At 34.8% G+C, this 14,529-nt stretch overlaps 1 protein-coding gene across 1 annotated transcript in view; it reads left to right on the top strand.

Moving 5' to 3' along the window:
* LOC107745313 (low-density lipoprotein receptor-related protein 4-like) overlaps window positions 1-14,529 on the top strand; it is a 65,290-nt gene that overhangs the window by 46,341 nt on the left and 4,420 nt on the right. The window contains exons 2-8 of the mRNA XM_016559172.1: window positions 746-892; window positions 3,429-3,545; window positions 9,403-9,516; window positions 11,135-11,251; window positions 12,469-12,597; window positions 13,876-13,995; window positions 14,074-14,199. Of these exons, the coding sequence (XP_016414658.1) occupies window positions 746-892; window positions 3,429-3,545; window positions 9,403-9,516; window positions 11,135-11,251; window positions 12,469-12,597; window positions 13,876-13,995; window positions 14,074-14,199 (870 nt within the window). The remainder of the gene's footprint in view (window positions 1-745; window positions 893-3,428; window positions 3,546-9,402; window positions 9,517-11,134; window positions 11,252-12,468; window positions 12,598-13,875; window positions 13,996-14,073; window positions 14,200-14,529) is intronic.

Genomic DNA, 14,529 nt, shown 5'->3' with positions numbered 1-14,529 from the left:
TTGCTGTTCATAAGTGCAGCGCTGCTTTGTTTACAGCGGAAACCAAGGAAACGCTTTAAGCGCCACCTGCTGGCAGAGAGTGAATCTGCGACTCGTTCAGCTCGTCTGCTGTTTCTGTTTCATGCAGATATTTTTTATGTATAGTTTTACAAAACTGAAGTCAAACCATTCTGTTTTTGCTTCAAATTTCGAAATTATACAATCTAATTTAGTTTAAAAACTGCTCATTGTTGCATGTATGCAGCATTTTTGTTTGGATCATGATTAAAATGCAGTGGTTGCCTCTAATTTTAAAAGGAAAGAGCACAGACAAAGCCTTATTTTGTTTATATGAAGAGATTTTATTTGTGTTACTTATTTATTTGATTTGGGGCTTGTTTTAAAATTTCAATTTAGTTTTGTTATTTATATTTACATTATATTTAAATTTTGTCATTTAGCAGACGCTTTTATCCAAAGCGACTTACAAATGAGGAGAATAGAAGCAATCAAAACCAACAAAAGAGCAATAATATGCAAGTGCTATATTAGTATATTATTATAGTGTTATATTTCAATTTCACAAAGAAACGTTCAGTATTTTGTCCAAGCAATAATAAAAGGACACATTTCATTTATATTTTTTCTTAAATCTCATTTTGTTAAAACAAATCGTGAATCGAATCGTGACTTGAGTGAATCGTTCCATCCCTACTATTCATAAAATAGCTGACCTCATATGTTTGTGTTTGTGTGTGTTTTGTAGGTGTTTTAGGTGCTGCCGAATGCTCATGTGGAAGAAATCACTTCACATGTGCGGTCAGTGCGTTTGGCGAGTGCACGTGCATCCCGGCGCAGTGGCAGTGTGATGGTGACAATGACTGCGGAGATCACAGCGATGAAGACGGATGCAGTGAGTCTCTAAACACACTCCTTCATGAGAATGCAATCCCATCATACTGATGCACAAACTATTTGTTTACTCATTCTAAGATGATTTGTTCTAAGGGAAAATTATTAGTTAGTCCTCTGCTGAAACCCTTGTCTACAAAAGTTATTTTGAATGGTAGTGTACAGTATATGTATATGTATGCTGGAGTATCCTTTTTTCAATTGTTACAGTATTGAGCACACTTCACATGCGTTTTCCATTGTCAAGCGGGTTCGCAGTTGAAACATTTGGAAATCTCTCTCAAGCGCTGTAGAGTTTGTGAGGGGTTTCACACTCCATAAAACAGTAACGTGATTCTTTAGAGAACAAAAAAAGACTGGATGAAGTGAGAATTTATCTACAGTCAATTGAAATTGATTGTACATCATTTACATGCACTTTAAAAGTCGATTTTAGTCAGACTACAGCCATCATTTGTCTTTATAAAATGTCATGTAAATGCTTTAGCCTGACAGAAAATCCTTTCAGACTAACAGACCTATATAATGCAATTGCAGCACAGCTTTGTCTAGCATGTAAATGCAATTCTTGTGAAAAAGACATTTTAGCATACTTAGACGCTTTAGTGTACTTTAAAAAAAAAAAGTACAATAAAATTAAGCATATATTTTGGATGCTTATTTACATTTTGATTTCAATTAAATTATTTTTTAATAGTTTTTTTTATAGTTTTTTTTTTTTAACTAGGACTTAAGTACATCTTTATACGTAATTTCATAATTACTTCTATTGTCTTTGAAATATTGTTAAAGTGCTGCTGAATGTACTGACAAGTATTTATGGTAAAATAAAATGTAAAATATAATGATGAAGTTGCAACTTAATACATTTAAAATATCTTATCTTTAAATGTAATATTGAATAATCAAGTACTTTATAATCAAGTACTTTACGTGTGCTTTATTTTAATCAACACATCAAAATAAGTGTACTTAAAGCACGACTAAAGATTATTAAAACTTATTAAAAATGAAACAAACAACTTTTACAATCAGTTTTAAAGAAACATTAAAAAAGTGTACTCTAAATATACTTAAGTGTCCTTTTATTGTATTAATATTATTTTATCTGCAAAAACATTTTTTAAACTATAATTTTAAAATTTTTTTAATTTAAGTGCTCATTCAATAAAATTAATACATTTTAATATATTAATTTTTTATTTGATTATATTTGTAATATATTAATGTTATTTTTATTGAAACTTGTATGTCATTTAAATATATTTGAAATTGCACATTTGTAATGAAGTTGCAATTCAGTACATTTAAAATACATTATAATCAAGTACTTTACATGTGCTTTAATGTCAGTCAACACATTAAAATAAGTGTACTACTTCAAAGCATGACTCAAGATTATTAAAACAATGATTTAAAATGTATTTTAAAGTAAAACTTAATTTGACATTATTACAAAGTGCAATTTTTAAAAGTGTGCTTAAGTGACAAAGAGACACTTTCATGACTATGTTTCTTATTTCAGTAATAGTATATAATCTGCAAATATAGTTTTTTTTATATATACTTTTAACATTTGAAGTACACACATTCAGGACAATTAAGCGCTCCTCTTTTTCACAAGGAATTGGTGACCTGCGTTCACAGTGTGGTAAAAAAGGGGTTCAGGAATTTCCTGGCTGTGTATCCGGAGATTCAGGATGCCTCCAACATCCTTCTACAGCGGCACAATAGAAAGCATCTTTTTTGCCTCACAAAGGGCACCTGATGGGACTGTATGACCCTGTGGAGGGTGATGTGCTCAGCTGAGCGTATCCACCCCTACAGGGCCATACAGAAGACACTTAATCCAGGAGGTGCAGAACAAGCACCAGGAAGATCATTAAGGACAGTCGCCACCCTAACAATGGCCTTTTCTCAATGCTGCGATCAGACAAACTCTAGCGTAGCCTGAGGACACAGAAAGACTCAGGAGGAGTTTCTTCCTCCAAACTTCCATCAATTCTTATAATCCATTACAGCGTACAAAACAGTCATCGCAAAAAGGCAGCAGCTGCGCTTGTATGAAACGAGAGAGCGAGTCCGCGATATCAGGATGACATAAATAATTGTACACATAATATTGAATTGAGTTTTAATATTTTATTAGCTAACCAAACGTAAAGCTTCCACAAAGAAAAACTGTTCCTAGCAAGCGTATAGCGCCGACTTCAGTTACCCGGATGAGCCTGTGTTATCCGCTTTTAGCAGTTGTTATCGAGGTATAACAGACCTCGGAATGTCGCGACTGACCAATCAGAATCAAGTATTCCACAGAGCCGTGGAATAATACACTATATTACATAGTATTATACTTTAATCAAATAACAATGCCGACTACTATTTTAATCTTTATAATAATAATTATAAGTGTGTTTTTATAATAATAAAATATAGCATTAAAATAATTGCATGATTTTATTTATCTTTCAAAATGTCAAAAGTTGAAGTTATTTGTTGTCTTTTTAAAAATTGGTTAATTTCCTCCATTCCTTCAGTATTGCCCACATGCTCACCGTTAGACTTTCACTGCGATAATGGAAAATGCATCCGGCGCTCGTGGTTATGCGATGGAGACAACGACTGTGAGGATGACTCCGATGAACAAGACTGTCGTAAGTAAACTTGTGCATTTTTTTGTCTTGTAGTTTAAAGATGAAAAACATGTTTGTTTTGTTGTTTCTTTCTGATGCAGTGAAGCTGTGCTGAAATGCAATTCTCTTTCACATTTTGAACAGTTCAGGTATATTTAATTTATTTAAAATAGCATGTTTAAGAATAGTGTTTTTAGGTAGCTTGTACAGAATGCTAGTCCAAGAGCAGGAAAACACGGGGGGAAAAAATTCAGTCGTTATTTAGTAACAAAAGGAAAACATCTGACAAATGCTTATTCTTGTAGATAGTGACCATCTTTTCAAGCTACAAAATGATTTTTTTAAGACTCATGCTGCATGTTCTAGTGTTCTGAAAGCATACGATAGGGTTTGGTGAGAAACAAACTGCAATGTCATATATTATTTAGTGAAAATCTTGACCTCGGAAGTTGTCTACATTCATGAGTGCATGAGAGCAGCAGCTCTATCATAAAATAATTATGCTATCATTATTTGATGACACCTTTCGCATTGGTTTGAAGCTCAAAGATGGTCATTATTGACTGCCACTATGACAAGAGCAAGCAGGAGATGCAAGCATGTATCTCAAATCCAGGTGGTTGTACATCTTATTACGTGGCGTGTATTATTAATGGACCCTTAAAGGGATGGTTCACCCAAAAATGGAAAATTTGTTATCATTCACTCACCCTCCAACACAAAAGAAGATATTTTGAAGAATGTTGGAAACCAAACAGTTACTGGTAGTCATTGACTTCCATACATATATTATTTTTTCCATACTGTGGAAGTCGATGGCTACCAGCAACTTTTTGGTTTCCAACATTCTTCAAAATATCTTCTTTTGTGTTCAACAGAAGAATGAAACTCATGCAGGTTCGGAACAACATGAGGGTGAGTAAATGAGGACAGAATTTTCATTTTTGGATGAACTGTCCTTTTAATAGAGGTAAAATGTTCTGAGAATACTTAAATGTTAGACTGACTTGTAAACGGACAACAGCACGGTTTTTGACGACCTTAAAGGAAAGAGAGGTCCACACAGGAGAAATGTCTTGTCTTTTCTGAGAGTCCTTAACTGTAATCAGGTCTGAATGAATTAAAAGCTTGTATAACAGTTTCCAGATCCTTGAATGACAAAATTGGCTTCACTTTATAGTAGTGTTGTCACGGTACCAAAATTTCAGTATTCGGTACCAATACCAGTGAAAATCCACGGTTCTCGGTACCAATTTCGGTACCAAAGCAAAACACAAAAACATGCTAATTAAAAAATTTGACTATACTTTCATTTAATCAAAACTGTGTACATATTTAATTTTAAAGGGCTTTTAAAACCTTCTAGAGTTATTCAGCCAAGTATAACAACTAAGTTAGCCAAAAAAAATATATATATATCAGCTTTTCTGACTGATATGACACAAACAATGTTAACCATTTGTACATTCTCTAACACGCATATTTTAGATTCACAATTCATTTAAAAGCCTCTGGTGTGTAAAAATAGTAAATATCATCATGTCCTCCTGTTTTTTTTTTACCATTATAAAAGTAATAGGAGCATGAAATAGTTAATAAAGAAACTTAATTCTAATGCTCATTATATTAGCGCTAGCCGCGTTTATGCTAACGATTAACTACTCTAATAACAGCGATGTTCATTTCAATCCGACATTCAAATTAAAATATTGAATAATATTCATAATAGAAGCTGTGTTTCCCACAGACTTGCAGTCTTACAGTCAGTCTCCTTCAGAAATACAGTGATATATAAACACTCGCACCGGGTTTCGACTTTGACACGTGCAGTGCTCATGTTTATTCAACGAAGTCAAAGCCTTTTGGAAAATCTATTTGTGGCGGTGAGTTTTGATATTGTGGCGGGCGCCTCAAATAAATCAATGTATGGGATGAAATGAAACTTACCTGCTTGAACTCTTTCATTTGATCCGGGTGTCTGTCTTTAAAGTGTTTTGTTAGTTTGGTGTGTTTCCTCGTTTTGATGTCGCCACGTCTCAGTGCTTTTATGAAGAGAGCGCATCTGCGCACCTTTCGGACAGCGCATCAAGAACCGGGTTGACCGGGTACTCGGTACCACCGGTACTTAAAAAATCCTGGTACCGTAACGTTTTCATTTTTTTAGTACCGACTTGGTACCGAAGTACCGGGTCTTTTGACAACACTACTTTATAGTCATAAGTCGTAATCAGACCATAGATTAGATTTATCAAATTTTAGTTCTGATTCAAAAATGACTCTCACATTTTTTGCTTTGTTCACATAAATTAGAGGAAACATATCCCACACTTACTGTATTTTATATAATAGCTAAATATCCGAAAGACTGCAAATAAAGCAACTCCAGCTAAATGAGTAAAATACACACATCTAAACATATTTGCTAGGGTCACACCTGCCAATGATGGGATTAAGTTTACTGACCATAAATATTTGTTACTGGCCATAAAACCTCATTTTGCATTTGTTAGTAATATATATATATATATTAAATATGTGCTAGTCAGAGGTTGCTGTTTGGACTGAGTTATGCATTTTCTGTCATACTTATTTTTGAACTGAAAACTGGGAATCCTTTTCCTAATTTGGACATCCAAAAATTGCTTGTAAATCTCTTATGCTATATTATCACCAAATATTGGATTCAATCTTTTTGTCAACTTGTTTTCTCATTGATTTCTCATTGGCCTCAATGATCTGAGCTTCTACACTTTAAAGGGGTCATATGATGCTATCAAGCCGCGGTTAAGACAGCTGACGTGCTATGATTTCTGACAGGCAGTTCACTCTCCTGTGATGTGACCCTGTTCCCCTCACACACACACACGACGTGTTACTCTGCGCTGCGCAAAACTCTGCATTTGAACAGTCAATAGCAAATACTTAAACTAATAACAAAACATACTTACAGTCGCTGATTCAGAAGCGCCAGATTGTCATAGCAAAGTCGGAATTGACACTTTTTTAAATAGCCTTTGTGCACAGCCAGCCTTGCACAAATTCGAACATCTGGGTTGTGCTGTTCTGTTGTAAATAAATCTTAACCAATGATTCCTAAATGCATCTACTTCCGGAAGGCCAAATAAAGTGCTTTTGCTTTCGCACTGAAACACAGCGTCTCCCTGACATGGCTGCATCAACACGACGTACACGATGAAACCATGCCTTCTTTCTTTGCATGCACATTTGGGCGGCATTATGCTAATATTTCCACATAGTGAGGTAGATATGTGGGGACGTGTTAGAACGAGCCGTTTTAGGAGGGCGTGGCTGACTCTTAACTTTTATAAAGAATATCTCTTTGGATTTGAGACTTTAGTCTTTGCAACTTTACAGATCTTCTTTATGCACCAAGAGCTTGTAACACTCCAAAGAGAAAGGAAAACTTTAAATCGCATCATATGACCCCTTTAATGTTTGAGTGAAAAATCATTATTTGTGCATATTTTTTGGGCAATATTCACTCCAAAAACTGAGGAGCATAAGCTCAGGTCAATGAGGCCTACGATCAGTCAGGTAAAAAAATAAATAAATACATGCATAAATAAAAATATAATTTAGAACATTTTGGGGAAACTGTTATACCCTCTGTGAGCAAAATCAGTACGTTTTAGTCATTAGCTAGCATTTTTTAGGAAAAAGAAAACCCTCTCTAGGTCAAAATGACCAGAACACAAAATGAGGATTCAATATTTGACCTGCACTTTATTCTCTTCCTTCACGTCTAATCCATTTTAGCATCCCTTGCCAAAGTTAATAAATGTCTTATTTTGTAAGCTGTAAGTTGTATATGGAATTTGTTTCATAGCAATCCTTACCATTGTAAGACATTTTAATGCTGTAGAGGAGCAGTATGTGTGTCTGTGAGGTAGTGAGAGGAAAACAGAAGCAACAATAATCTTTGCATCTGACCCATATTTCTCAGCGCTGTACTCTTGAGGCTCGTCTCTTGATGGGGGGTCTGTCTGCCATAAGCTTTCCATGAATTTTTCATTCTTTTCCACCACACTGCCTCATCTCTTACACTCAACATCTCTCTTTCTGCTTCTGTCTGTCCTTTTGGTTTATATTATCAGTTAATATATCAGTAGCGTGATAATTCACGCTTCCTCTGTGAATTTTTTTTATGTGACCATATGCATTTTACTACAAAGGAACGGTCAAAACAAGATGCACCTTTTAATGGGCAATATTATAATATTGGACAAAAGTACAGTATAAAAAATGAAAAGAAAAAAAAAATGCATGAAGATTATGTAAAATACTGTAAAATACAGTATCATCATGTAAAATACTGTATTATAAAATGTGAGGTATCAGGAAAAAGCATTGGAAAAAGTGTGAGGGAGTTAATTCGCTCTTTGCTTTTCCAGTTTGAGAAATATGTTTTGTGCATACAGTGGGTAAAAGTGCGGTGGTGCAGAAATACGTGTTTGTGTGTGTGTGTGTGTACCTGTTTTTCTATTCTGGTGGGGACTTAAACCTGAATACACACAGACTCATGGGGACTCGTGTCATGGTGGGGACCTAAATTGAGCTAATTTTCTGTAAACAAGCTAATAAATCACACAGAAGGAAGTTTTTTGAAAATCTAAAAACAAACAAAGTTTCCTGTAAGGGGTAGGTTTAGGTGTAGGGTTGGTGTAGAGCGATAGAAAATACGGTCTGTACAGTAGAAAAACCATTATGCCTATGGAGAGTCCCCACAAGGATAGCAAACCAGACGTGTGAGTGAGTGAGTCTGGCACGGCGGGTGGTGTAAATACAAGCAGCATCACATTTAATGCTGCTGTTCTGGAGTCCCTTACCAGTCTCAATAAAATGCTTTGAGCGCCACCAATGCACTGGATTGTGTCGCTGCAGTGTGTTGCTAGCTTTTTCTGTAGCACTGCTTGAAAATGTATACATGAAAATGCATAGATAATATATTCCTGAACTCTCAAACCTTTAAGGAACAGTTCATCCAAAAATGAACATTTGCTGAAAATCTACTCACCCTCAGATAATCCAAGATGTAGATGAGTTTGTTTCTTCATCAGGTTTGTAGAAATGTAGCACTGCATCAGTGTCTCAGCAATGGATGCTCTGCAGTGAATGGGTGCCGTCAGAATGAGAGTCCAAACAGCTGATAAAAACATCACAATAATCCACACCACGTCTTGTGAAGAGAAAAGCTGTGTTTGCAAGAAACAAGTCCATCATTAAGACGTTTAAGCCATCACAAAAATACGAGTCCTCTATCTATAATATTAAAGTTCTCTATGTATAATAACACTTCCTCCAGTGAAAAAGTCCATCTCTTGTTGTCCTCTGTCATCAAAATCCAGCCACATATTTGTTTAGATATGCTGTGGACCATTTTCACTTGTAAACAGTGTTTGATCTGTGCAGATTTCTCTCCTGATTCAGATGAGATTACTTGTTTACTGAAGCAAGGTAAATTATGGATAGAGGAGTCGTATTTTAGCCAAAAGCAATGGTTTGAAGTTAAAAGTCTTAATGATGGATTTGTTTCAGCTTTTCTCTTCATAAGACATTAACTGATGTACTGGAGTGGTGTGGATTATTGTGATGTTTTTATCAGCTGTTTGGACTCTCATTCTGACGGCACCCATTCACTGCAGAGCATCCATTGCTGAGACACTGATGCAATGCTACATTTCTCCAAATCTGATGAAGAAACAAACTCATCTGCATCTTGAATGGCCTGAGGGTGAGAACATCAGCAAATTTTATTTTTTAGGTGAACTATTCTTTTAAACTTTGTGTTTTGTGAAAGCGTTTAATCTGTTTTAACCCATTTCTTTGCAACATCTGTATGATTTTTGTTTTTGAGCAGCTCCACGAGAATGCGAGGAAGATGAGTTTCATTGTCAAAATGGATACTGTATCCGCAGCCTGTGGTACTGTGATGGAGACAATGACTGTGGAGATAACAGTGACGAGCAGTGCGGTGAGATCATTTAGATGTGTGTGTATATATATATATATATATATAGTTCTTTCAGGATAATTTAAGGTTCAATAGGTGTGGAAACCTGGTCTCGGCACGCCTTACATGTTGGAGGTGTTGCACTCTAATCAATCACAACAAACAGGTCATTATTTTATTGTAACTCTGATCAGCTGGTCTTAGTCACGGACCTGCCAGGGCACAGTGAGAGCAGCAATATAGAGCAAAACAAAAAGAATAAAACCGAACAGACAAGGCATTGCAAAATGTTTAGCATGTGCCCTTCAATGTAAAACCACACCCTGTAAAACGCCCTATGATGTAAAATGACAAATAATGTCCTGAATCCCTTTGTGGAAAAAATTAAAATATAAATTTTATTGAAAATTTTTTTTTATTGAATGTGCATTTCAAAATGTAAAATGTAAAATGACAAATAATGTCCTGAATCCCTTTGTGGAAAAAATAAAAATATAAATTTTATTGAAAATTTTTTTTTATTGAATGTGCATTTCAAAATGTAAAAAGTATAGTTAAAAATGTTTTTGCAGGTAATATAATATTAATAAAATAAAAGGACACTTAAGTATATTTAGAGTACACTTTTTGAATGTTTTTTAAAAAGTGATTGTAAAAGTTTTTCATTTTTAATAAGTTTTAATAATCTTTAGTCGTGCTTAAAGAAGTACACTTATTTGATGTGTTGACTAAAATAAAGCACATGTAAAGTACTTGATTATAAAGTACTTGATTATTCAATATTACATTTAAAGATAATATATTTTAAATGTATGAAGTTGCAACTTCATCATTATATTTCACATTTTATTTTACCATAAATGCTTGTCAGTACATTCAGCAGTACTTTAACCATATTTCAAAGACAACAGAAGTAATTATAAAATTACATATGAAGATGTACTGAAGTCCTACTAAAGTAAATGGGTCCAGCTAATTGCATTTGTTATGCATTTAAACTGTAATACATTTTCATTCAATTGCTCTTAACATCCAATTATGTGTCTGAAAACATTACATGCATGCTCACAGTTATATCTTACAGTACTATTTAAATAGTATTTTTTGCACATAAGTGAAATACAATCATGAATCCATTGGATCATTTGGTGCCCTAGGCAAGATCAGACATATCTTATGCACTACAATTCAAAAGTTTGGAATCACTATGGCATTTTTGTTTTTATGAAAGAAACTGACACTTACCAAGTTACATTTATAATGTTACAAATGCCTATTTTGATTTTAATTAAATGCATTATTTTTCAAACTGTTCATTAAAGATTCCTGCACTTGCAGCAATGACATCGTTGCAGACCTTATGCTTGCTAGCCATCAGTTTATAAAAATATTCAGATGAAGTTTACAACACAAGGATGTCTAATCAGTTCATCAAGGTCTGCATCTGCTTTTGTACCATTTAAAAAAAAAAATTTCAGATGGTGTGGAATTGGGGTTTATTTGTTCATTTTAAATGTCTGACAAGTTTGACCGAAATTTTCTGCCAAGCAATCTTGATCCCACCACCAGTAAATAAGATGAATAGATTTTTCACACTCCAAGAATCTCAAGCCCTTTTTGTGCTTGTATGTGTGTCCAGATAAGAGGAAGTGCTCTGATAAAGAGTTCCGCTGCTCTGATGGAAGCTGCATTGCAGAACACTGGTACTGTGATGGAGACACGGACTGCAAAGATGGAACCGATGAAGAGAATTGTCGTAAGTTGAGTTTGTGTTTCAGTGCACTTGTTTGTCAAATCAACATCTCTACTTCTATCCATTCAGCCATGCATCCATCAATCATGCATCCATATTTTCATCTATCCATCCAAGCATCTATCCATTATGCATCCATGTTTCCATCTATCCGTTCATGCATCCATAATCCATCCATCCATCATGCATCCATGTTTCTATCCATCCATGCATCCATTCATCATGCTTCCATTATGCATCCATCCATCTCTCCATTCATGCATACGTCAATCATGCATCCGTCAATCATGTATCCGTCAGTCATCCATCCATCCATCCAAGCATCCATCCATCCATCCATCCATCCAAGCATCCATCCATGCAACCATCCATCCATCCAAGCATGCATCCATCCATCCAAGCATCCATCCATGCAACCATCCAAGCATGCATCCATCCATCCATGCAACCATCCAAGCATGCATCCATCCATCCATCCATCCAAGCATGCATCATCCATCCATCGATCCATCCAAGCATGCATCCATCCATCCATCCATGCATCCATCCATCATGCAACCATCCATCCAACTATCCATTGCGTGCCTCTAAACAGAATTTATAGAACAATTCATATATGGTAGAAACAAAATTTGTGCCAAATCAAGTCATATAAATTGTCATATTGGTAAAGCTAAAGAGAAAATAAATGTTTTAGTCGTATTTCTTCATTATTTTAGATTTTCCTAAATAATTTCTGGTCATTCTAAAGCTGCGCTTGTATACTGTGGAGAGCTGGTTGACAAAAAGAACCAATTTATATTTGTCAACTAGTTTTGCAGTTGCCAGCCAAAATGTTCTGACATGAACATTATAAAATTTCACAAAACCTACATTGCAGCATCCTGAAAGCAATAAAAAGTTCATCAGATTTTGGTTTTAATGAAGAATCTGCTAACTTAAATTGATCAAAGGAAATTTGCCACCATTTATCAACAACAGTATGAACTATTCTGCGAAATTGTGGTCGATTTCTTCACTTTTTTCATACAGTATGCTTGGATCCCAATGATTGCTACTTGTGATTGTATTTGTTTCCATGTTACATTTGTTTTTGTTTGTTTTATTTATTGCAAATAGCTGTGGAAAGGTATTTGTTGGACTGTTTGCGGGTGTGTGTGTGTGTGTGTGTGTGTGTGTGTGTGTGTGTGTAAATCACGTTACCTCATTTCTCTCTCCAGCATCTGACGTGATGACAGCCACATGCAGTGTTGAGGAGTTTCAGTGTGCATATGGCCGCTGTATTCTGGACATCTACCACTGTGATGGAGATGACGACTGCGGGGACTGGTCTGATGAGTCGGACTGTTGTAAGGAACATTCGCTCTTTCTTACTCTCTCTTAAAACTTTTTTTTTTTTTTAAATGCCTCTTTTCTTTCTCTGCCTTACAATCATTAGAATTAATTCTCACCTTCCCTTGTGAAAAAGCACACTTTAGCATAATCATGGAAATAATATACTTTAAAAGAATATACTTGAGAGTGAACTGAATGCAGTGTTTTGGACACAGTGTTTTTGACTCACTTAAGTAGGACTTAAGTACATCTTTATGTGTAATTTCATAATTACTTCTGTTGTCTTTGAAATAGGGTTAAAGTACTGCTGAATATACTGACAAGCATTTGTGATAAAATGTCATGAATTAAAATATGTTTGTAATTAGACATTTGTAATTATGAAATTGCACTTCAGTACATCGAATAACACACTAGAGTTAAAATTATAATCAAGTATTGTATTGTAATATACAAGTGTATATTAATCAACACATCAAATAAGTGTACTTCTTTAAAGCATGACAAAAGATTATTAAAACACTGATTTAAAATGTACTTTAAAGTACAATTTTTACTTTACAATTGTTGCAAAGTGCATGGTTTAAGTGTAATTAAGTATGCTAGGATTGAAAATGTCTCTAAATACACTTAAAAAGTGGCTTTTTATTTCATTAATATTATATTATCTGCAAATGCAGTACTTCAAAAATTGAGTGTGTATTTTTAAAGTATTCTACAACTGCACATTCATTACAGTCAACTTATTTTACACAAGCGGTTTCATTTAAAATATTTTAGCAAAAAACAGTTATCATTACTGTAAATCTGTAATTTTTTGACATTGGCATACTAGTTTATTGTTGGAATTGTTTTTTATTAAAAGTACTGTAAGGTATTTGATTATAATTTTAGCTGTAGTGTGTTATTCAATATTACATTTAAAGTTAATATATTTAAATGTACTAAATTGCAACTTCATTACAAATGTGTACTTTGTGTATACTCAAGTACAACTTAAGTGGGATTTAATATAAATTTAATCTATAATTCATTTTCATTTAATTGCAATTAACACACAATTAAGTGTCTGAAAACATTACATTCAATTTACACTTAGATATATTCTTTAAAAAGTACAGTATATAATATTTCCATAAGTACTATTCTTAAAAGTATGCTAAAGTGTGCTTCTTATCACAAGGGTTATTCAAGAAGATTTCCTAGTACAGATAAGTTTCATGAGTGTGTGTGTATGTCTGATTTGGTGTGTGTGTGTGTGTGTGTGTGTGTGTGTGTGTGTGTGAACGCAGCCTCCCAACAGCCCTGCCGTTCTGCAGAGTTCATGTGCAGCAGTGGCATGTGTATCAATGCAGGCTGGAGGTGTGACGGAGAATACGACTGCGACGACCAATCAGATGAAAAGAACTGCAGTGAGTAGCTGTTTTATTGTAGTATTTGTGTGTGCGAGTGGATTTCACATCTGTCAAACGCCTCTTTCTCACCGTCAGGTACATCGATGTGCATGGCTGATCAGTTTCGCTGTACGTCTGGTCGATGTGTGCGGTTGTCATGGCGCTGTGATGGGGAGGATGACTGCTCTGATAACAGTGATGAAGACGGCTGTGAAAAGACTGGTAAGGAATATAAAAGACAATACATACTTTTTTTTTATCTCTTAAAGCAATAGTTCACCCAAAAATGAAAACTTGCTGTAAATTTACTCACCCTTGAGCCGTCCAAGATGTAGATGAGTTTATTTCTTCATCATATTTGGAGAAATGTAGCATTGCATCAGTGTCTCAGCAATGGATGCTCTGCAGTGAATGGGTGCCGTCAGAATGAGAGTCCAAACAGCTGATAAAAACATCACAATAATCCACAAGTAATCCACACCACTCCAGTCCATCAGTTAATGTCTTGTGAAGAGAAAAGCTGCGTGTTTGTAAGAAACAAATCCATCAAGA

The sequence above is a fragment of the Sinocyclocheilus rhinocerous genome, unplaced genomic scaffold, assembly GCF_001515625.1.
Source record: "Sinocyclocheilus rhinocerous isolate Xijiao unplaced genomic scaffold, SAMN03320098_v1.1 scaffold1399, whole genome shotgun sequence".
Lineage (NCBI taxonomy): Eukaryota > Metazoa > Chordata > Actinopteri > Cypriniformes > Cyprinidae > Sinocyclocheilus > Sinocyclocheilus rhinocerous.
This window is presented reverse-complemented; position numbering and strand designations above follow the sequence as displayed.